Genomic DNA, 23,677 nt, shown 5'->3' with positions numbered 1-23,677 from the left:
ATCTATCTGTACTATTACAAACAAATATTAAAGTTTTTTTAAAATATCTTATAAAGTCTAGTTTTACCTAGTAAATAATCGATATGAGGCTTAAAAGCCATAAACTCTTTTATAATTCACCCACTTTATGTGGACAATTTATCTTTCCACGGTAGGACTAGAGTATTACACAAGCATCCATTAATTGGCAACTAATTGAATTCTTTGTAGTACATGAATGACAATTATACTAGTACAAAGAGACTTTAACAATACAAATTCCTGTACAAACTCTAAATCAGGCTTTAAACATGAAAAGCAGGGCGGAAGTCGTAACGATAGGAATTGTGTAATTCCTCGGTCAAACATTATCTGGCCAGAACTCCCTATAAAACGCTCGTTCAAATTCCTTCTCTTGCAACCATTTTTCTTGCTCCTGCATCTTCCTTATCCTTTTTGAGAGTGTCTTGCATTTCTTCGAAGGCAAATCATCCTAGATTAGCAAAGAACAGAAGAATTGAGAAAGTTGGAAGCTGAATAATTCACAGTTGATCAGTTGCATTGCAATTTAGGCACAAGTTGTAACTAGGGACCTCTTTGAAATTGTAAACTATTAAACTCAGAACCATCCAACAGCAATAGGAGCTGTACCAACACCATAAATAAGTCTATGTGAAGTCTGCTTGTATTTATACTTTGTTTTTTTGAACTTTTTTAAAACTCCAAAAAGTTATTTTTGTTCTGATTTTGGCTTCAATTTTAACATGTTTCAGGTAAGTTCTTATTCAAAGTGCTTCTGTTATTTCTAATGTTATTTCGAGAGAAGAAAAAAAAAACTTTGCCCTTCACTTGGGTGAATAAAAAACTCAAACATGGCCTGGATATGAAGATCCAAGTGCAAAAAAATGCCTTACGCAAAATAGGTCTTATATTTGAACTGAAGGCCACCTAGTTGTTCGAAACAGCAAACCCATGAAACTGTGCAAACAATACACAAAGGAGAAGAAGAAAAACTGAGAAAAGCTTAAAAGCAAAGGGTTTAAAACTAAATTTGACTCTACAAACAGCTATCTGGTTTAACTTCGAAAAAAAATTGTAGCACATCATTTCCTACTGGAATAGACTATCTTGCAGGAGTCGAGATAAGGGTCTCATAATCAACCAACTTTTATAGAATGGACGCTCCTCACATGCAAAATTTGTTGGTGGCATTGAGTTGACAGATAGATGGGCCAAATTGTTTATAAAACTTGGATATACATGGATAATGGGAACCTTTAGGAAGGAGAGCAACCAGCTCTTTGATGGCTCCATGGAGGATATTGGGAAACATAGGATGTCAAATACAGAGTTCCTTCTCAAACATTCAATTTGTAACTTGGCATCTAAAAAATTTTAACCACCGACTCAAGACATTCTACATTATCCCCTCATCTAAAGTTTGTTTCTCATCCCGTGGAAGCATATTTGTGTACTTTTCCATTGTTTGACAAATCCATAGAAAAAATACCTTCAACTAAAACCTTCTCTCCATTCTTAGAACTTCTTTTCCAAATCTTCATATTGAGTACATTTTTCAATTATATTTATATAGTGTTCTACAGGGTTTGCTTCTTCCATAAACAAAAAGGATCAAGAATAATAAGAATAAAAGTGAAGAACGAAAGAAAGAAAGAAATGAAACTATATTGCCAACTCACCAGGACATTTTTCTCATTAGATGCAGCAGTGTCATAAGGCTTCTTGGCTGTCTTTTTAACTTTATCTGCTCCCAGGCCACATTTATTGTTCTTTAAATATGTTTGAACAGGCTCCAACCTACCCTGTTTTACACGAAAATCTAAATAAAAGGAGATCAATGTTCCAAAGAAGATTAATAATGAAAAAGTTGTAGCTAATCTATAAGCAAAGTCATACTTGTCATTTCTTAGCCCCCATGAGTTATAGGATACCTCCAATGTGTCCAAACCAAGCTATTAAGGGTCAACAAAAACACAATAACAATATATAAGACCTTTCCTCATGACCTAATCTTCAGTGTTCTAACACCTTTTAACACCAATAGCAAAAAAAATTATTATAAGCCACTCCCACTAGTGTATCAAGTATTTCTTGACTGGCATTGGGAAACCATATGCGAAACTTTCGCCTTTTCTTTTCTTGGTAAGTTGCACAAGTTCATTAGGTCTTAAACCCAGAACCTCACTGTTCACCCCATTTTTGTGGGAGTAGAAAATGACATATGAGATCCAACCTTAATTGATTCCAGACTTTCAACGCCTAAACAAACAAAGCTTATATGAAGGCCGAAGCAACTTTAATCCTGCCGGCTTGATCCAGCTCTCGGGATAAATAATTATATCTTTTCTTTTTAAGAAAAATTCATACAATTGAAAGAAGGGACAACCCATGAGTACTGTATGGGCCAGCCCACTGAACTGAATAAGATTTAATGAATATTATATCAAATTTAGTGACATGGGAATGAGAAGCTCGCAGAAAATAAAGCTTAAAGACCATAACTATTCAAAACAAAACAGTCCAACTATGATGTGAGACTAGTTGGAACATATGAAATCCGAATCTAATCAATGTTAGTATTAGTTTGATGATTCCTAGTATCGAAAATCCCCTGTTTTACTTTTATTTAGTTTTGGTGCCAAGGCTATATTGTGAAATGAGATTTTTTGGTCTTGGGCCACAATAATGGTTTATGGGTCATCCGTTATTGGGGTTTGATTTGTGAGTCAAGGTAGTTCTTTACATTGGGTTTACCAGTCAAGACATATTGCGGCTACCCAAGAGATAGTGATTCCATGTTTTATTAGAGAACCCAATGAACTCAACACTAGTGATAAAAGAAATTAATGTATCGGCAGAAAATTGGGAGTTGGAAGAGTATGTAGCGTATCATTTTGAGCTTGTGGAATATTAACTTCCTCGGAGCGGCTCATGGTTGAGAAATGGATCTCTTCACCTCTCTCTGCACTTTATTGTATTCCATTAGAGTGAGATGGGGTATGGAGGACAGACTTTGTTGAATACCTTCCAGGAGATGGTTGTTTGATGTTAGATCTTACTATAATGTTCTTGTTCCACATGACAACACTCATTTCCCTTGGAAGAGTATTTGCTGGAATAAGACTCACTTGAGAGCTGGGCTGCCTTAGGAAAGATCTTCACCATGGACAATCTAAGGAAACGACATATCATTGTGGTTGAGTAGTGTTGCACGTGTAAGAAGAGTAGAAAGCAATGTAGAGCTAACTTGAGTTATGCCTAGAAGGGCGGTAGGCCTCTTTCCCTGTTGGAGAGTGCCAGGGGGTATGTCCCAACTTGACATAATTTGGAAGAAGATTCCGCATTGCCTTATGTGGTGTATATGAAGGGAAAAAAACGATCGTAGCATTGAGGACCATGAGATGACTTTAGTGGAATTATAGGCTTTATTCTTTAAGACTCTCTTTCTTTGGGCCGCTGCCTCATAGTATAGTTTTTTGAATTTTCATGTATTCTTATATGTCTTCTATGCTTCTAGCTATGCTTCTCTCTTGTATACTCCATGTGTGCTTGGGCTGCGCCTTTGCGCATTTTAACTGATTTTGCAATTACTTCCCAAAAAAGGAAAATTGAGAGGACACTGAAAGGGGGTTCCAACTCTTGCTAGAATTACTTGATGTCCAAAGATACAGACTAGTTTCTAAGCAATAAACACTCTATCCGCAACTAACCCATTACACTCTCAAGAACAGCCCTGTGAGACCCTTAAACAGACTAAAGAACAGCTCGGGAGCTCAGAATCCTACTCTCAAGGCATGCAGAGAACAACACAGGCATCAACCCACCCTTTTACCAAGAAAGACAAATAAGATTTCCCGAGACTTTAATCTCCGACTCTTTGATTCATTTATTACTTAGACAGCAGACGTGTACTTATTAGTTATTTCATTCTTTTCTGCCTGACTCTTGACCTGCCAAGGACGAATTTCTTAGTTTCAGAAACAATTGTAATGCTTGTCGGATCATCTATTCAATCCAAGTCCTTTAAGGTTAGCAGTATTGCTTGCCTATTCTATATTGTTTAGGGAAGACTACAAAAGTTGTGAATCTTTTTTGAGGATTATGTGAAGCAAACCTAATTCAAGGTACGATGCCAAGAATAATCTAGGTATAAAGCCTAAGATCTATTTAGCTTTCTCTTTTTCTCATTAATTTTCTGTGACTAATCGACCCTTTTCGAATCTGCAATCAGAAGTTTATTTCTCAGCCTCAAAACCCTAAATCTCTTGCATAAAACCCCAAACACAACCCACGATTTGGTTAGACCAGATTACGCTAAAAAGACCTGTTAATAATATTCACTGCCCTTCAACAAGAACAAGATTCAGAAATTGACAATAAAAAAGAGAGGAAGAATAAACGAACCTGCTCGGAAGCACCAAGACCGGTACCTTCTTTCCAACCGTTCTTCTTTAGTAGCTGCAAAAAGCCCAACAATTTTCATTGCCCAAGAACAAGAACAATATTCTACATAATTCAAATTGCACTGATATATAAAGAAAGAGAAACTAATAATATGAGCCCTAAAGGGACAAAAAGGAAAACAAAGAGAAATGAGAGCGAGACGAACCTGAAAACCAATGTTGGATGAGTCTATGGCAGAAGCATTATTTGAAGAAGAAGAAGAATAAGACGAATAAGAGGATGATTCCTCTCCCATGGCCATGGCTCTCTCCTTTGTTCTTCCTAGTCTTCAAGGGGTTGGCTGGGGAAATTGTCAAGTTATGGTATGAACTCTATGAAGTTAATCGGCGACGGTCAAAGCTGCGAACTATTTTTTTATTTTGTAAGATCAAAGTAACTTTTGGTTCCGTCTTTTTTCTTCTCTTTTTTTTTTTTTTTTTTTTCAATAGAGGTTAATCCAATAATTGATATTAATTGACCACTTCTTTTTAGCTTTTTTTATATTAATGTTTAGTTATTTACTTTTTTTTTATTATTGGATATTGCTATGATTTAAAAAAAGAAAAAAGAGTTAGACTATGTGATAATTTATAAGTAATTATTTTTTAATGCTACTTTTTTTTTGTTTGTATATGGTTGTGACTATTTGTAAGTTTGTATGCAAAAGTGAGAAAATGTTTTATTCCACGAGAAATGAAAATGAATAGGTTTTAGTTGGTCATAGAAGAAAAATAATAATAATAATTAAATAGTATAAATAGTTCATATACTAAGAAATGAAAGAAAGACCACGATTTTAATATAATTTTTTTTTGTTAATTTTAAAATATTTGTATCAAAGCATTCTAAGAGAAAAACATAAAATACCTTTGACAAAAATAAATAATTCTTACAAAATGGTTTTTTTTTTTTTTTTTTTTTTTTTTTTTTTTTTTTTTTTTTTTTTTGTAATTACAAAATGGCTATTGGAATTTGGAATAGACTGAATAGTCAGATTATTGAAAATGGCAAGGAGGAACTAATTATTGTGTTTCTCACGTTGTTCCTTGTAATGGTAACCTTAGCCTCATTGCCTGGTTGTATTATATTTATATATCTTACTGATCAACAAGAACCGATGGTCACAACACATGCTATCCATGCATTGGAACATGTACTTTTGACCCCATATCCCACAGTGTTTTAACCTATAAATATCCAAAAACCTAAAGTCTCGGACACCCACATACGCATTAAATCTTGCTGCCAAAATGTGATCAGTTTGTTGTGTTGACCACACTTTGTGTTTCCAGCGGCAGGATTCTAATACCACTATGCATTTTGTGTATAAATGAATTACTATATTTCAAATCTGTGATTCCACTAGTGTATTATGGTTAAAATTCTCTTATTTTTCTTTGGTTTACGTCATTTTTTTTTTCCTCGTACAACAATGGGAATAGGAAGAAAAAAGACAAACTAAAGGGGAGGATCTTTGGTTTAGCTCCTCCGTTCACCTCTATTTTCATGTTCTAAAAAAGAGCTTCATTCCAAGCTCCCTAGAAGATAATGAGGAAGCTTTCTTTGACGAATAAGTGTACAAACATTTGTCTTCGTCCAAGCCAACCGCTTCCTTTGTTCTCCATCCCATATCTATAGGCATTTTAAAAAGAGCAGTTTTCTTGCTTTCCTTATCTGCTTGCTTCCATGTACATATTCTCCCGTTGCATGGGAAAACTGAGTTGAAGAGAATTCCCAAGTCTTCCAAATCTGTCGACTGTCTAGTGGGCAAAATGAGTATGTGCTACACATATTTAGCCGCGGATACGAAAACTCGTTTCTCATCCGACATGTTAAAAGCCGATTCTCTCACCTGCACGTTTCTTCATCATATCAGCATGTTTTTGTCCCGCAAGATGAGAATTAAAGACTGTCTCACTATTACACACAACATTACACATTGCACGTCCTTACTGCTTCGGCTACCGACCCACCTTGAAGAACCTTCCGTCTCTTTGTTTCCAAATCCTCTACAGGCTCTGCTGCCTTCTTCAAATCCTCTACAGGCTCTGCTGCCTTCTTCCTACTATTTTGCAAATCAACAACTTCGCCCTTGTCACCGATATCAGGCAGTTCTTGTGGCCCAATTGCAGGATTATTTGATTCTGCAAAACTTTGGGCAGAGGCAGTAGCTTTATTTTTGTAAGTAGCAGCGGCAGCTTTATTAGCTTTATTTAATTTCTCTAGGTTCTCCTTGTGCTTCCTTGCCAACTTATGTTTGTTTATCGTAAGAGCATGCTTTTGTCCTGCAAGATGAGAGAGAAAGCCCGTCTTACTACTACACACAACATTACACAGTGCACATCTCCATACTACTTCGGCTCCTGCTCCACCTCGGAGAACCTTCTGTCTCTTTGTTTCCAAATCCTCTACAGGCTCTGCTGCCTTCTTCCGACTATTTTGCAAATCAACAGCTTCGCCCTTATCACCGATATCAGGCGGTTCTTGTGGCCCAATTGCAGGATTATCTGATTCGGCAGAACTTTGGGCAGAGGCAGTAACTTCATTAGCTTTATTTAATTTCTCTAGGTTCTTCTTGTGCTTCTTTCCCAACTTATGTGTGTCCAGTACACACTTGGAGTTGCAATTGATTTTGCAAACTTCACAATGTGCAGATTGTACAATCTTCGACTTTGGATTTGCAATAACCAACTGTTTTGTCCCATATGATGGTATTGACACACTCTGCACAGATGTTATGAAATTAACTTCAAAACGATACAAAATATACTAGTGCATGATAGTATGTGATGAGCTAGCTTCACCAGATGGTCTCACATGTTTAGGAGATTCACCCTTTTCAGCACCATGTGTGCTATTTGGCCGCATTGAGTCTGCAACCTTTTCTCCAATAGAACCAGCACTTGGCTTAACTGTAACTGGAATCGTTGTTGACAGAGCAGAGGAGATTATAGTATGTAGATCATGGGAATGTTCCAAGTTTGGTAGATCTGCCACACCATGCATTTGGGTCCCAGTCTTATTAACAGGTAGGGAACTAAGAGCAGGATTCATGAACGTCATGTTTTGGGGACCCTGTCCAACTTGATAATTAAATCTTGGCACTTGGGAACTGGGTGCCATCGGGCTACTTGTTAAAGGAACAGAACTCTGAGGTGGATAGTATATAGGACTGGTATTGTAAGAATTGGGAGTATAAAAGCTCATAGTATGAGAAGGTGCATATGATGGAATAGGCTGGGAGGACCCATTTGAGTGGTGAAGATGAGTAATCTTGACAGAAGTTTTACGCTGAACTCCAAATTTTCCTCCCTGCTGCTGGGAGTACTGTGGGGACATGGTGATTCCCATACTGCTTAACTGAGGGGGCAACTGAGGAGGACCCATTTGAGTGGTGAAACTCAAGCCCTGGCCTTGATGAATAATTCCTCGAGTCTGCATAGGATGGGGTTGGAGACCTTGAACAAACACAGGCGGTTGCACTTGGGGTGGATTTCCCATCGCTAAAGGCATATGCAACGGCATTTGAAGCGAAGCAGCAGCTGTCATACCCTGAGATTGAAGCTGCTGGTTGGGGCCACCATATTGCACAGAAACCTGTGACTGGTGAAACGGCATTGGCATGGACATCCCAGTCATAGGAAGACCAGGAGGCTTCTGCTGTTGGCTTGCTGGTAGTGCAGAAGAAGTTGGCAATGGAGGGACAGATCTAAAAGAATCATTGCGTGCCTGCAGATTAAAAATCACACAAAGGTTTCTCAAATTATTAAATATAAATGCCAAGCGTGATAAATTTCCAACATCCCAGACTGAGTACTTGAATTATCCTAACACCATATGCCCAAGCACAAAGGAAATGGTACACCAAAATTATGCCAAGTTTGAATAGTACATCGTGCAAACAATAGATGAAAAGAAAGGGAGGACAGAGGATGCTACCATTAAGTCTCAGAATTAATTTCGACTTTCTCTCAGACATTTCATCAAACACCTTCTGGGCACTCTCCAAATCTGATTTATGGTGCCTGATCTTTCCGAGTTTCTTCACTTCCCCCTCAAAATCTTCTTCGGACTTGATCAAACCCGAGATGGTTACCCACAACAGGCTTGTATGTAAGCCACATGTATTCCTTAATGGGTATAAGCTTGATATCATTAGAGACAAGAAACCCCAGCGTAACCTGAGACCATGGAATGGCATAGAAAAGATCGGAGAACTCATTATCTTTGGTAGCTCTAACAACACGGCCATCAGCTAGACCAATTTCATAGGCCACAACAGTATCAGAGAACAGGCCATAGATGTGAGAGCTACCTTCAATCCCATAGCCATTGACGACGCCAAAAAGGAGACAGTGGCCACCCCCTCCCTAAGGGTTTTTTTTTCTTTTCTTTTTTTAAAAAATAAAAAAATAAAAAAATAAATATTTTAAGATGATGTGGCGAAAATGTTGACGTGACACTAACGGAGATTGCAAAAATGAACGGAAAACTCATGGAGGGACCTATTTCAAATTCGCGAAAAACTAAAGGATCCAATGTTGAGAGAAAAAAAAAAAAGTGAGGGGTTTTTCAAAATATGCGCGCCGACTCAGGGATTTATTTTATATTTACCCAAATAATTACAAAACCTACAAACCTTACAGAAAGCAACACCGAAGACTCGGTGCTCGGATAGTTCCTCTTGTACACGCCGGGTATAAGAGGACACTCTTTCACGAACCAGTTTCGTTTATAGTCGAACAAGATCGACCTTCGGCTAGCGAAGACAAAAAGATTACTGTCCAGCAAGAGATGCAGAAACAAAAAAAGATTGTTCTCGTTGCCATAATGGTCCGTCGTCTCCCTCAGGAACCTCATGTTAGGGTTGGCAATTTTTGACACGACCCGACACGGGAAAATAGGGTTTGGGTTTATTATAATCGGGTTCGGGTCGTAATCGGGTCAAACCCGATTACAATCGTGTTTGGCGGGTCAACCCGCGGGTTGACCTGCCAGACACAATTAGACCTGATTAAAAAAAAAAAGAAAAAGAAAAGACAAAACTAAGAAGAATCTAGAAAGTTAGAAACGGAGAAAGTTGAGAAACAGAGAAAGTAAGAAACGAATAGGAAGTCGGAACACTAGCCCGCGCCCCGCTAGTCGACGTAGCCTACTAGCCGCACCGGCCCGCACGGCGCTCGCCGCCATGCTCGTCGCCCACACTCCGCAGTCGGAACCCTAGCCCGCTAGTCAGCGTAGCCGCACCGACCCGCATGGCACACGCACGTCGCCCGCACTTCGCAGTCGGAACCCTAGCCCGCTAGTCGGCGTCGCCCGCACTCCGTAATCCGCACGGCCGCACTTCTCGAGTTCTCATCTTCTCTTGAATCTCTTCTAGATTTTCAGTGTTTCAGTTTCACCCAGTCACCCTTCAGTAGTTCAGTCCCATGCCAACTTATATATTACCTTGAAATGCATTTTTGTTTAACTTAATTATGATTTTCAATTACATGTTTATCGGACATGGCACGTATCTCACATCCCAAATTCCCAATTCAAGTATCGGGTCGTGTCATGTCGGGTTAACGAGTCACACGATTATTAGTCGTGTTTCTCGGGTCGTGTTCGGGTTACCCGATTATTAATCGGGCCGTGTTCGGGTCACGTGTCACAACCCGATTAATCATCGGGTCGGGTTCGTGCAAGACCCGTTTATGTAATCGGGTTGGTCGGGTTGACACGAACTCGACCCGTGAACCCGAATTGCCAAGCCTACCTCATGTAGTAACTCTTTGGCGACCTGTTGTTTGGGAAAAACTCGTACGTGTAAGCTTGGCAACCTCCAAGGATTATCACACACCTGTCGGGGAGTACCTGGTTGGACACATACCACCGGCGGTCCTTGAGGCCTTTGGGGAGCTCTTTCCACTCGCATGCCTTGTCGTCGCAAGGGGTAAACATGCGGACCACGCGCTCCCCTTCGGTGAACCCGCCAATTTGGATTAGAGTCCCGTCGGGGTCGATGGAGCCGGAGGAGCACCACGTGTCGGTCTTGATCAGGAGGGGACAAAGGGTGGAAGCAATTGTAGTTGCAGAGATGAGAGAGAGCAAGAGAGAAAGAGATGAGAGAGAAATAGGGAGGAAAAAGAAAAAAAGAGGATGAGAGAGAGAGAGAGAGAGAGAGAGAGAGAGAGAGAGGAGTGAGGGCAAAATACGGAGAAAAGATAATAAAACGGCACGCACGTGATGCGTTGACCGTCCGAGTTAACAACTCTGACTGACGGAAGGAGGGTAAAGATACAAAAATGGTAGTTGCATGGTCTCTTTTGGTTGAGGTGTCATGTTGACAGATGATGGTAGTTCAGGGGAAAAAAATGTAATTACCCCAAAATTTAGAGCTCATCATTTCCTACTGGGATAGACTATCTTGCAGGAGTCGAGATAAGAATCTCATAATCAACCAACTTTTATAGAATGGACCCTCGTCACACGCAAAATTTGTTAGTGGCATTGAGTTGACAGATAGATGGACCAAATTGTTATTAAAACTTGGATATACATGGATAATGGGAACCTTTAGGAAGGAGAGCAACCAGCTCTTTGATGGCTCCATGGAGGATATCAGGAAACATAGGATGTCAAATACAGAGTTCCTTCTCAAACATTCAATTTGTAACTTAGCATCTAAAAATTTTAACCACCGACTCAAGACATTCTACATTATCCCCTCATTTTTTTTTCTTTTGATAAGTAAGAGAATTTTTATTAAGAAAGCATAAAGTGCCCTTAGGTACACAGGGAGTATACAAAGGAACAACCCAGCCAGCTCACAAAACAGAACCTAATAAAACCCACAAGGGCCTAAACACCCAAAACCCACATGAAACCCAAATCCCAAATACAGTAAAGGCCCCCAATAAACACCCAAACTTGCCCCGAAGGCAACCCAACCCAACAAACCCTCTAAAACCCACAAGAAAACCGTACAACCCTCTGAAAAAAACACCCACAAACCCAAAACCAACCTCGAAAGCACCCAAACCCAATAGGCCCAAAATACAAAAGAAATGCCAGAAATACAGGGGAAAAAAAAAAGAAAAGAAAGAAGCAGAGACGGTGGCGCGTTGCACCATGTAGTCGGCGCGGCGCGGAACTAGCCGGAGAAACCACCGGGACGAGCGAAAAATGCCAGAGAAGCCACAGGAGAGGCGCGTGCGCAGAGAAGAGGGCCCAAATCCCGTAGATCTAACTCCCAAGCTTCAAAAAAACTCCATCGGCCACTCGCGCCGGGACGGCACGTGGCGGCCACCCACAGCAACGATGATAAGGGGCTGGAGCCGGAACACGACGGAGGGACTCCGAAGAGACACGTGTGCCAGAGAAGACCCATCCACCGAAAAAGAAGAGAAACCCAAAAACTAAAAGACCAAAAGAAGAAGAAAAACACAAAGGACCTAGAAAGGAACCAGAGAAGAGGCCTAGGGTTTTTTTGTTTAGAGAGGGAGGGAGGGAGGGAGAGGGAGAGGGAGAGGCTTAGTCTAAAATGTTAATGCAACTTTATCCCCTCATCTAAAGTTTGTTTCTCATTCCGTGGAAGCATATTTGTGTACTTTTCCATGGTTTGACAAATCCATAGAAAAAATACCTTCAACTAAAACCGTCCCTCCATTCTTAGAACTTCTTTTCCAAAACTTCATATTGAGTTCATTTTTCAATTAGGGAAAATTACACTTTACCCCTATGAAATTTCACCAAAATCACAATTTAGGCTCCAAAGTGAAAAAAAGTTGCAATTGACCCCAACGAAGTTTCAAAAATTTTCAATTTGACCATTCCGTCAGCATTTTCCGTCTCAGCTGACGGAAACTCAAACACAAGCGCGGCACGTGCAATTTTTAATCCCAACTTCACGAAAATGCCCTTGCTTTTATAGAAAGATTTTTTTTTTTAAAAAAAAAACAATGAAATATTATTTACAATCAACCGCGTCTTCCCTCGTCCATCATCATCATCTCCCTAACATCAAAGCTAAACACAAACATCTCTGGCACTCTGCCATTAACGTAGTATATCAAGATCGCCCGAAAGACCGTAGAAGACTTAATTGGTGAAAAGCGTACAGTGCCAAAAGACCATCTGTCTCTCTCCTTACATCCAAGACGATGTTGACGATATATTTATGCTTATATATGGTCATGGTTATGGTTATGGTTATGGATGATTTATTTATTTGGCTCTCTTTTTTGTTTGTGAGCAGAAGAAGAGCATGAGTGGGACAGAGAGGATTGAAGAAGATTTGGCAAGAGCACAGTATTCGGTGGCCTCTGTTTATGTTTGGTAAAACTGAGGAGAATAGAGCATAGGGGTGGGGTTCAGCTTGTTCAGGTGAGGGGAGTGTAAGGAGATAGAACTCTTTATTCCTCCATGAGCACTAACAGGAGACAGAGAGGCCTCTCACTTGGACGAGAAAAAGCTCTCACACATATGAAGAGAGGGAAGAATGATTTGCATCTCAAGCAGAAAAACCAAAGTTAAGAAAAAGAAATGTACTGACAATTGAGACGGCCATCAACGATAATACATGAGCTGTTGGGGGATGAATTATTAGGATATCCATCATACAAGGCTTGGGATCCCCCAGAGCTGGATCCCATGGAAGCAGTAACCAGGCCATGCTGTCCAATCATCTGCATAAGAACTTGACTTGAGAGGCTAGATGCAGCAGCCTGACTCAAGGCAAGTTGGCGCTGATAAGCCAACAACTTAGCTGAAAATTGCCTTGGTTTATACTTGCATTTGGAAGGATTTGATATGATTGGCTTGGCGGCGGTAATGGATTTGAAAGAGTCCCAGCAGGAGTTGGTTTGCTATCCCATGAGCACTCCACACATGCATACAAAAATTAATACATATTTTCTACAACCATATATCAAGTAACACATGTATCAACCATTATCATTGGCGGTGCAATTTCTGTCGTTTCTCTAGTCTCTATTCTTGGTATAGTGGCTTTCCGACTGACTAAAAGAGCCAAGGACGTGGGCTCCACCAGTGTAGCTTCATGGTGGGGTCTATTTCCTTTCACAATGTCTTTGCCATTGTGGTCGGCGGCCAAGGGTAGTGTTGTCTTCTTTTACAAGTCGTCTTCTTCCTTGTATTTACCACTCTCTTCTACTCCTATCCACTTTCTTCCACAACTTCCCCCTCAGGAGTCACAAACCGAACCTTTTTTCTTTTTGCCAACTTTTGGCGATGGCAGCGGAAGAGGCAGATGGTACACATGATTACTGACCAACTTGGTTTCTGGTTTAATATGCCGGAGAACAGGAAGGTTGTCAGAGACTGAATGGCTGGGAAACTCCGACAAGACTTGGTGGACTTTGATGGGTGCTTTGTATACAACAACTTTCCCATCATTTGTTCTCACGAGCATGACCATTTTTTGTTGCAGACATAAGCTACTCCCCATGGCTTTGTTTATTGAACAAAATCTGATGGTGGGTTTTCTAAGTGGAGAGATTTAGGAGGAAAGTTGTGTTATATTTAAAAGAAATGGTTGGAGAAAATACCCTCATCATATTTCAGATATTACAGAAGATGGCCTTATCTCTCCTGGACCCCATTCTGTTGATTTTTGTAGGCTCAGCGCATGATCTCCTAATTGAAATAATAATCAAATTTCTGAAACTTGATGTTGACTTGTTCAGAGTTGGACGACTCGTAAAGTAAGATGCGAAACCTGCACGGCTACGCCAATACATAGATGATAGAACATCTTATGATTCGCCACAATGACCGCATGTCCAGCACAGTAATCGAACGGCGTGGCTGGTTTTCCGTTGGAAACATCTCAGCTCTCTCTCTCTCTCTCTCTCTTAAGGAAAGTCGGTGTAGTTTGTTTGTGCTTGTCTATGAATGAAAGGTGAGGATTTGTATTGTCTGGGTCTTAAGGAGAGAACAATGTGTCCGGATCGGAGATGAGAAAAGTCATCCTCTTTGAAAATGGCCGACCGAGTGGTACTTTCCTCGTTGAAGCTGAGAGTCAAGCTGAGGGCATTTTCGTGAAGTTGGGATTAAAAATTGCACGTGCTGCGCACGTGTTTGAGTTTCCGTCAGCTGAGACGGAAAATGCTGATGGAATGGTCAAATTGAAAATTTTTGAAACTTCGTTGGGGCCAATTGCAACTTTTTTCCACCTTGGAGCCTAAATTGCGATTTTGGTGAAACTTCATGGGAGTAAAGTGTAATTTTCCCTTTCAATTATATTTATATAGTGTTCTCAGGGTTTGCTTCTTCCATAAACAAAAAGGATGAAGAATAAATGAATAATACGAATAAAAGTGAAGAACAAAAGAAAGAAAGAAAGAAATGGAACTATAGAATATTGCCAACTCACCAGGACATTTTTCTCATTAGATGCAGCAGTGTCATAAGGCTTCTTGGCTGTCTTTTCATCTTTATCTGCGCCCAGGCCACGTCTATTGTTCTTTAAATATGTTTGAACAGGCTCCAACCTACCCTGTTTTACACGAAAATATAAATAAAAGAAGATCAATGTTCCAAAGAAGATTAACAATGAAAAAGTTGTAGCTAATCTATAAGCAAAGTCATACTTGTCATTTCTTAACCCCCACGAGTTATAGGATACCTCCAACGTGTCCAAACCAAGCAATTAAGGGTCAACAAAAACACAATAACAATATATAAGACCTTTCCTCAGGACCTAATCTTCAGTGTTCCAACACCTTTTAACACCAATAGCAAACAAATTAATTATAAGCCACTCCAACTAGTGTATCAAGTATTTCTTGACTGGCATTGGGAAACTATATGTTTTGCCTTTTCTTTTCTTGGTAAGTTGCACATGCGTTCATTAGGTCTTAAACCCAGAACCTCACTGTTCACCCCATTTTTGTGGGAGTAGAAAATGCCATATGAGCTGCAACTCATTGGTAAAACTATACATAGAACTTGGTTAGAGTTGGTTCATTTTAGCCCTTTGGATGCCCTCCAACCTTAATTGATTCCAAACTTTCAACGCCTAAACAAACAAAGCTTATAAGAAGGTCGAAGCAACTTCAATCCTGTCGGCTTGATCCAGCTCTCGGGATAGACAATTATATCTTTTCTTTTTAAGAAAAATTCATACAATTGAAAGAAGGGATAACCCATGAGTACTGAATGGGCCAGCCCACTGAACTGAATAAGATTTAATGAATATTATATCAAATTTAGTGACATGGGAGAGAAGCTTCTCCGGCGAAATTTTCATCTCGACGTTGGAGATACTTGTGGGTCATCCGGAAGATCAAGCCTTCATCAAATCTTTCAGGGAAGGATCGAGAGTCTTGATTGCTCGGAGAGGGTGTAACCAAGCAGGCCGTTTCTTAGAGGCAACTTCTTTCGGGATAGGTGGCCAGAAAGGGTTTATACTGATTCCTGAGGGACGTGGAGGGTGGGGATGGATCAAATTTTCCGACGAGCTGAGAAAGGCCGCTGATTCCTTCTCTGCTTCAGTGGGCGGGGGGTCTGGGTCCTTGCATGAGTCGGTGGAGAATAAGGGGAAGGCAGTTGAGGAGTGGCTGGGTTTGGTTCCTTTCTCGAAGGGGCCTTCCTTTGTGGAGGTGTTGAAGGCAGGCTAGGTCTCTGTCGTGAAGAAGGTGCCTGTCGTGGGGGGTCGTTTTTTCAGGAGTAAGGTCGTGCCGGTGGAACATTGTGAGCTTGACTTTCTTCCGGCGGTGAGGGTGTTAGATGCAGATCTGAGGTCGGTGTTGGACTGTTCTACTTTGGAGTCGTACGATCCGGTGGGTAAGGACCAGCCTCACCGTCCGCTGGGTAAGTCTTATCCTCCACGTGCGAGTTTGAAATTTGAAATTTCAAAGTTGCGCACGTGGAGTAAGCAGGTCATAGGTTTCAACTTGGATTTGGGCTGGGCTGCTAAGAAGCTTCTGGGCCGGCTTGCAAGGAATGGACTGAGACGAAAGGGCTTGCGCTTGGGTTGCTTCATGCCAAATCATAGTTTCTCCCGGTCGTCGTTGCCGGAGACGACGTTGGTGGCTTCTTCTAGGCTGTGCGATCACATTCTGTCGGAGATGGTGTTTCCCTGTGGGGGTCCTTTGTGCGGAGACAGATCTGGGGGTGGGTCGTCTTTGGTTGAGTCGGCTCCTCCGTTCGTCTTCCCACCTCTGCCGACTGCGGAAATGCCGTCGCCGGCGACTTTGGCTGCTCCTCCGGTGTTGTCTGGGCTTTTGTGTGGTGAAGAGATCTCCGTCTCTTCTTTTCCTTCTCTCTCAGGGGCCTTTGAGTTGGGGAAGAAGCTTCGTTCTTCCCCCTCCCCCTTGCTGCAAAGCCGCCCATTTAAGCAATACTACAGGAGGGCTAGGGAGATCAAGGCAGGGCAGACTGTGGTATGGAATGATGGGTTGTTATCTGACTCTTTGGTAGCCTCAAAGCCGTCTGCAGAACCTGGTCTTTTTAAGGAAACGGGTGGAGAGTTTCATGCGAAAAAGAAGACTCAAACTCCAGCTAAGCTTTTTAGAAAAGGTTTTCTCAATCTTCCCCCTATTGTTTCTGTCCCTCCCGTTTTGCAGCGGGAGGTCAAGGACGTTGGGGTGGTTGGTCCTTCCTCTCCTCCGAGTGGCTGCATCTTTCCTTGTTTCGTGGAGGGAAATGGATTCTCCCATTCTCAGAGTTGGCCTGTCGGTTTTGATCATAATGGGGAGATCGTAGTTCGGGAGGAGGAGGAAGATGATTATTGGGATGGTTTGCCCTTGGATTGGGCTTTGGAAGGGGCTTTTTGGGAGGAGGCCCTGGCAATTAGGGATGCCATGGAAGAAGATTTTCAACGGGAAAAAATGATTGTGCGCCAAAAGTCTAAAGGAAAAATGGAGCTTCTAAACCTACATTGCTCCATCAATTATGGTGATGCGAAAGATCACTCTAGGAGTAGGAAAGGCAAGGCACATTTGTTGTAGGTTTGTGCGCCTTGGTGGGTAGTGGGTTGTTTTGTTCTTAGTTGGGTTTTTTGATGGGTGGTGGGTTGTATTTTTCTTTTGTGGGTGGTGGGTTGTTTTGTTCTTTTTGGTTCTATTGGGTTTTTGTGGGTGAGCTTTGGTTTTTCCTGTGTATACTGCATATGTACCTAGGGGCCCCTTATGCTTTCATTAATAAAGTCTTTTTACTTATAAAAAAAAAACTGTTCAAAACAAAACGGTCCAACCATGATGTGAGCCTAGTTGGAACATTTTTTTTTTTATATAAGTAATAAATTTTACAAAAAAGCATAAGGCACCCCTACGTACACAGGAAGTATACACATGGACAAAAAAAAAAAAACTCAACTCTAAGACCCTCAAACCCGAAAAAACACAAGAACCAACAAAACTGCCAACAAAAAATTGTCCACAAGAAGAAACCCAAAAAAAAGGCCCAAAATAACCCTCAACCCTAAGACCCTCAAACCCAAATATCACACGGAGCAAACACTCTACATAACATGACCATTGCCTTTCCCTTGCCGAGATGACACATTTGATTTGCCATACTTAATAGAGCTATTTAAGTTCCTCAACTCCCTCATGGCTTTGTTCTTACAACGCCCGAACTTCACAATCCGAAGAAGGTCCTCTTCAATGGCATCTGTAAACTCCAAGCATGGGTCCGCGACCTCCTCACCATTCGACACCCCATCCTTGTCATCGGCGGGAATATCTGAGGAGTTACAACCCAAATAGGAAGGAGAAACAATCTTCACTGCAGACACAAGAGGATCCTCAACCTCCAAGGAGGGATCTTCGACCTCCTGAACACTAGCTAGATCCGAAGGAACCTCCAACAGCTGCTGGGGAATAGGGACTGCTGGAGAAGAACATCCCCGAGATTTAGAGGGCCTAGGCTTCAAAAAACCCCGCCGGAGAAAACCCATATCAACACTAGCAGGAAGGACCACATCCGTCCGGGAATCCTGCTTTTTACCCAAAGAAACCTTCTCTGATTGAAAAGCACCAAGGGGGCAAGCCCAATCGCTGAATTTACCTTAGTCGGAGAAGATCCCTCCGACCTGGCTGAATCTTGCCCAGGATCAGTGCTCACCAGGTCGAGCCCAGTTTGGTGAAAATCTTCGAATTTTCCTCAAACCCAACCTCTGGTTTCCCCTTCATCGAGTCTGCCAAGTCGATCCCATCTCGGTGAGTCTTCAGAATATCCAGAGACTCAACCTCCGGCCTCCCCTTCACAGAGACTGCCACCGGCGATGAAACGCAAGCACCCCCGCGCCAAAAGAAAACACATTGCTCGCTGGGTCAGAACCTAGGCCTTTCTCTGTCAAGACCTCTGGCGAAGAGACCAAACCAGTGGCTTCGCGAGTTCCTTCCCAACCCTTAGTACCATGCCCAGAACCCTCAGAATTGATCACAAGAGGTGCTCTCATTGCTCCCTTAATAATAATACTAACGGATGTCTAGGGGTGCCTTACGTTGTTTTTTTATAAATTTACACTTACTTATCAAAAATAATACTAACGGGTGTCTTCGAAGTTGCCAAGGAATCAGCTAAAAGCACCTCATTCCACTTCACAGAGTTGTCTTCCCTGAGTTTCCTAGCCCTCCTGATGCAACTCTGAAAGGGCTTAGAAGTCTACAACACGGGGAGAGAAGAACGAATCTTCTCACCCAGCTCTGCCGCCCCTAAGAGAGAAGTGGAAGGTAGAAGAGGTTGAGACAAACCAATACCCCCATTAGTTAAGCTACAAGATAGAGAGGCAGAAGGACCGGTAAGGCCAGAAAGTGCTAAAGGCTTAACCGGAGCCAAAGGGACATCCAAGGCCACCAGAGGCAGGAAAACCGTAAACGAAAAGGGAGGAAAACCGAAGAAGACAGACCCGCAACCACCGAAGGAGCTTGACTCGCCCTCAGAAGATGACAAACCCACGACCACCGGATGAGCTTCCGTCTGAATAGAGCCTAATCTCAACAAGAAAGGAGAAGACGGCTTGACGTAGGTTGACCTACCCAAAACCACCCCAGAGTCTGCCTCCGAGGTCAACTCCAACCGGTTAGAGCTCCCATGGACAACCGTCGGACGATGAGGGCAAATTGCATAAGAGAGGTCTGATTCAGAAACCGACATCACTAAAAACAACGACCCCAATAGCTAAGAAGCAGGGTCCCCAGAGATGGCCGGGAACGCCCTCGCTGACGTCTCAGGTTGGCCATGAACGGACCTAGGTTTTGATCTAGCAAAGGAACCCAGAAACCTAGGAACCGAAACTGCTGAAGAAGACCCACGGCGGACGGAAAAACTCTTCACCCAACCGATTAACTCTTTTGGGCTTCCAACCTAGCCCAATACACTTGGACTCAAAAGCTAAAACCCGAGCCAACGTAGCCCAAAACCACCCCAGAAGCTTCTTCCTCGAATGAAAACGCCCTGGCTTCAACTTCTTCCTAACCTCGCCGTTACCATGGGCACAGAGTGGGTTCGAAGGATCCTCCTTCGACCCGTGCAGATGCTTCTCTAGTTCCGTACCCCGTAGCCCGTGAAGCTTGACAACTGCCCCCCGCACCACTTCTGCAAAGGTTGGGGAAACCCCACCTAGACGACTGCAAGACCCCCCCCCCCCCCTCTTCTGTATCCCCTCCGAAGTAGACACCTCAACACTCGACAACAGAGCCTTTGAACTGAGAAAAGAATGCAGCTTTCGCAACTCACCCCCAACCCAAGACCAGCCCCACCCTCCACGGCCTTCAGGGAGCCAAATAGCCCCTTTTCAACCACCCTCAACGTAGGCTACCACCTCTAGGAAGCGGCCGGCCTTATTCCCACTCCCTCGTACCATCAAAGCTTTCGTATCCTCCGGAAAGTACTTGACGAAATCATTCCCTGAAGCCTTCAAAGCCTCTTCGACAGTGGCCATCAACCACGTTGAATACTCAAGACCCAAGATAATGAACCCACAAAACCCCTTCCTCCTCTCTTCCAAGCGGAGCTTGGGCTCTCCTGCCTTCGCCGAAAAGGTGAAGCATTTAGCTTCCATGGTGAAGCAACACTCCATCCAAGCCACGACTGAAGAACTACAAGACGAAGCACCATGGAGCCATACCCACAAACCAGCCCCTCAGCACCACCAACCAAAAACCAACACCAAACAAGAAGACGAACCCTACTGTCGCACCTAGCTCGAACAAGCCAGAGCCAGAAACTATCATGACGCGCCTACACGCGCCACCTCTAGCAGGGGGAAGAAAAATAGAGCGGGGGAAAAGAAGAGAGACAACGGAGAGTTTTCAAATTTCAAATTGAGCCTAGTTGGACCATATGAAATCCTAATCTAATCAATGTTAATATTATTTTGATGATTCCTAGTATCGAAAATCCTCCATTTTACTTTTATTTAGTTTTGGTGTCAAAGCTATATAGTGAAATGCAACTTTTTGGTCTTGGGCCACAATAATGGTTTATGGATCATCCGTTAATGGGGTTTGATTTGTGAGTTAACGTAGTTCTTTACATTGGGTTTACCAGGCAAGACATATTGCAGCCACCCAAGAGATAGTGATTCCATGTTTTATCAGAAACCCAATGAACTCAACACTAGTGAAAAAAGAAATTAATGTATTGGCAGAAAATTAGGAGCTGGAAGAGTATGAAGCATATCATTTTGAGCTTTCTAGTGCCTCCCTTCAGTGCAATATTAACTTCTTCGGAGCGGCTCATGATTGGGAAATGGATCTCTTTACCTCTCTCTACACGTTGTCGTATTCCATTAGACTGAGATGGGGTGTGGAGGAAAGACTTTGTTGAATACCTTCCAGGAGATGGTTGTTTGATATTAGATCTTACTATAATGTTCTTGTTCCACATGACAACACTCATTTCCCTTGGAAGAGTATTTGCCGGAATAAGGCTCCCTTGAGAGTTGCTTTCTTTGCTTGGTCGGCTGTCTTAGGAAAGATCTTCACCATGGACAATCTAAGGAAACGACATATCATTGTGGTTAAGTAGTGTTGCACGTGTAAGAAGAGTGGAAAGCAATGTAGAGCTAACTTGAGTTATGCCTAGAAGGGCGGTAGGCCTCTTTCCCTGTTGGATAGTGCCAAGGGGTATGTCCTAACTTGACATAATTTGGAAGAAGATTCCGCATTGCCTTATGTGGTGTATATGAAGGGAAAAAAACGATCGTAGCTTTGAGGACCATGAGATGACTTTAGTGGAATTCTAGGCTTTATTCTTTAAGACTCTCTTTCTTTGGGCCGCTGCCTCATAGTATAGTTTTTTGAATTTTCATGTATTCTTATATCTTTTCTCTACTTCTAGCTATGCTTCTCTCTTGTACACTCCATGTGTACTTGGGTTGCGTCTTTGCGCATTTTAATTGATTTTGCAATTACTTATCAAAAAAGGAAAATTGAGAGGACACTGAAAAGGGGTTCCAACTCTTGCTAGAATAACTTGATGTCCAAAGATACAGACTAGTTTCTAAGCAATAAACACTCTATCCGCAACTACCCTATTACACTCTCAAGAACAGCCCTGTGAGACCCTTAAACAGACTAAAGAACAGCTCGGGAGTTCAGAATCCTACTCTCAAGGCATGCAGAGAACAACACAGACATCAACCCACCCTTTTACCAAGAAAGACAAATAAGATTTCCTGTTTGAAGATGTAGAGACATCCATGGTGGAGCTACGGAAGCGGTTGCTCAATACTTTATATTTTTGGATAGCGCCCCATCATAGTTTGAGTGCTTTTACTTATGTAGACTTTTTAAATTTATTCTCTGTTCGTCCCTTTTAGGGGTTATCTTGTATACTTCCCGTATATTGCGCCCCTTTGCGCTTTTATATAATAATTGCAATTACTTATCAAAAAAAAAAGATTTCCTGGGACTTTAATCTCCGACTCTTTGATTCATTTATTACTTAGACAGTAGACGTGTACTTATTAGTTATTTAATTCTTTTCTGCCTGTCTCTTGACCTGACAAGGACGAATTTCTTAGTTTCAGAAACAATTGTAATGCTTGTCGGATCATCTATTCAATCCAAGTCCTCTAAGGTTAGCAGTATTGCTTGCCTATTCTATATTGTTTAGGGAAGACTACAAAAGTTGTGAATCTTTTTTGAGGATTATGTGAAGCAAACCTAATTCAAGGTACGATGCCAAGAATAATCTAGGTATAAAGCCTAAGATCTATTTAGCTTTCTCTTTTTCTCATTAATTTTCTGTGACTAATCGACCCTTTTCGAATCTGCAATCAGAAGTTTATTTCTCAGCCTCAAAACCCTAAATCTCTTGCATAAAACCCCAAACACAACCCACGATTTGGTTAGACCAGATTACGCTAAAAAGACCTGTTAATAATATTCACTGCCCTTCAACAAGAACAAGATTCAGAAATTGACAATAAAAAAGAGAGGAAGAATAAACGAACCTGCTCGGAAGCACCAAGACCGGTACCTTCTTTCCAACCGTTCTTCTTTAGTAGCTGCAAAAAGCCCAACAATATTCATTGCCCAAGAACAAGAACAATATTCTACATAATTCAAATTCAAATTGCACAGATATATACAGAAAGAGAAACTAATAATATGAGCCCTAAAAGGACAAAAAGGAATACAAAGAGAAATGAGAGCGAGACGAACCTGAAAACCAATGTTGGATGAGTCTATGGCAGAAGCATTATTTGAAGAAGAAGAAGAATAAGACGAATAAGAGGATGATTCCTCTCCCATGGCCATGGCTCTCTCCTTTGTTCTTTCTAGTCTTCAAGGGGTTGGCTGGGGAAATTGTCAAGTTATGGTATGAACTCTATGAAGTTAATCGGCGACAGTCAAAGCTACGAACTATTTTTATTTTGTAAGATCAAAGTAACTTTTGGTTCCGGCTTTCTTCTTCTTCTTTTTTTTCTTTTTTTTTCAATAAAGGTTGATCCAATATTTTCTTTTTTATAAGTAATAAGTTTTAGTAAAAAAGCGTAAGGCGTCTTATGTACATGGGAACAAACAAAACTGCCCACAAAAAACTGCCCCAAGAAGAAACCCTAATAGAGCCAAGAAAACCCTTAACTCTAAGACCCTCATACCCGAAGAAAACACAAAACAGCCCACAAGAGAAAGCCCAAACAGACCCACATAAACCCTTAACACTCGGACCCTCAAACCCATAAAACACAAGGAGCAAACACGCTACCGAGCTTTAGCCTTGCCTTTCCCTTGCCGTGAGGACTCACTTGCATTGCCGTAGTTAATAGAGC

At 41.8% G+C, this 23,677-nt stretch overlaps 2 protein-coding genes across 4 annotated transcripts; both read right to left on the bottom strand.

Moving 5' to 3' along the window:
• Positions 1 to 163: 163 nt before the first annotated feature.
• LOC133865835 (uncharacterized) lies at positions 164 to 4,805 on the bottom strand. 2 transcript variants are annotated; one of them, XM_062302323.1, is made up of 5 exons: positions 4,610 to 4,805; positions 4,405 to 4,458; positions 1,680 to 1,802; positions 894 to 968; positions 164 to 472 (listed from the first exon to the last, which is right to left on the bottom strand). In XM_062302323.1, exons 1-4 carry the CDS (start codon positions 4,703 to 4,705, stop codon positions 906 to 908), a joined length of 336 nt encoding a protein of 111 aa, XP_062158307.1. In that variant the 5' UTR covers positions 4,706 to 4,805; the 3' UTR covers positions 164 to 472; positions 894 to 905. The 2 variants fall into 2 exon arrangements, with proteins under 2 accessions (XP_062158307.1, XP_062158306.1); XM_062302322.1 differs by lacking the exon at positions 894 to 968 and having other exon boundaries at positions 4,610 to 4,799.
• Positions 4,806 to 5,782: 977 nt separating this feature from the next.
• On the bottom strand, positions 5,783 to 23,328 carry LOC133867102 (eukaryotic translation initiation factor 4G-like). 2 transcript variants are annotated; one of them, XM_062303785.1, is made up of 6 exons: positions 23,067 to 23,328; positions 22,856 to 22,909; positions 14,822 to 14,944; positions 7,261 to 8,172; positions 6,499 to 7,167; positions 5,783 to 6,468 (listed from the first exon to the last, which is right to left on the bottom strand). In XM_062303785.1, exons 1-6 carry the CDS (start codon positions 23,160 to 23,162, stop codon positions 6,376 to 6,378), a joined length of 1,947 nt encoding a protein of 648 aa, XP_062159769.1. In that variant the 5' UTR covers positions 23,163 to 23,328; the 3' UTR covers positions 5,783 to 6,375. The 2 variants fall into 2 exon arrangements, with proteins under 2 accessions (XP_062159769.1, XP_062159768.1); XM_062303784.1 differs by having other exon boundaries at positions 5,783 to 7,167; positions 23,067 to 23,326.
• Positions 23,329 to 23,677: the final 349 nt, after the last annotated feature.

This window comes from Alnus glutinosa, chromosome 4 (assembly GCF_958979055.1).
Source record: "Alnus glutinosa chromosome 4, dhAlnGlut1.1, whole genome shotgun sequence".
In the NCBI taxonomy this organism is placed as follows: Eukaryota; Viridiplantae; Streptophyta; class Magnoliopsida; order Fagales; family Betulaceae; genus Alnus; species Alnus glutinosa.
This window is presented reverse-complemented; position numbering and strand designations above follow the sequence as displayed.

Bases quoted from the DNA above. Each gene is read 5' to 3' on its own strand.
- LOC133867102 (XM_062303784.1), bottom strand. From the start codon at position 23,162: ATGGCCATGGGAGAGGAATCATCCTCTTATTCGTCTTATTCTTCTTCT. The intron at 14,945-22,855 runs GTTCGTTTATTC...CGTGTAAAACAG, and splicing joins GTCTTGGTGCTTCCGAGCAG to GGTAGGTTGGAGCCTGTTCA. The intron at 8,173-14,821 runs GTGAGTTGGCAA...TTTAATCTGCAG, and splicing joins CTAATGAGAAAAATGTCCTG to GCACGCAATGATTCTTTTAG.
- LOC133865835 (XM_062302322.1), bottom strand. From the start codon at position 4,705: ATGGCCATGGGAGAGGAATCATCCTCTTATTCGTCTTATTCTTCTTCT. The intron at 4,459-4,609 runs GTTCGTCTCGCT...GGCTTTTTGCAG, and splicing joins CATCCAACATTGGTTTTCAG to CTACTAAAGAAGAACGGTTG. The intron at 1,803-4,404 runs GTTCGTTTATTC...CGTGTAAAACAG, and splicing joins GTCTTGGTGCTTCCGAGCAG to GGTAGGTTGGAGCCTGTTCA.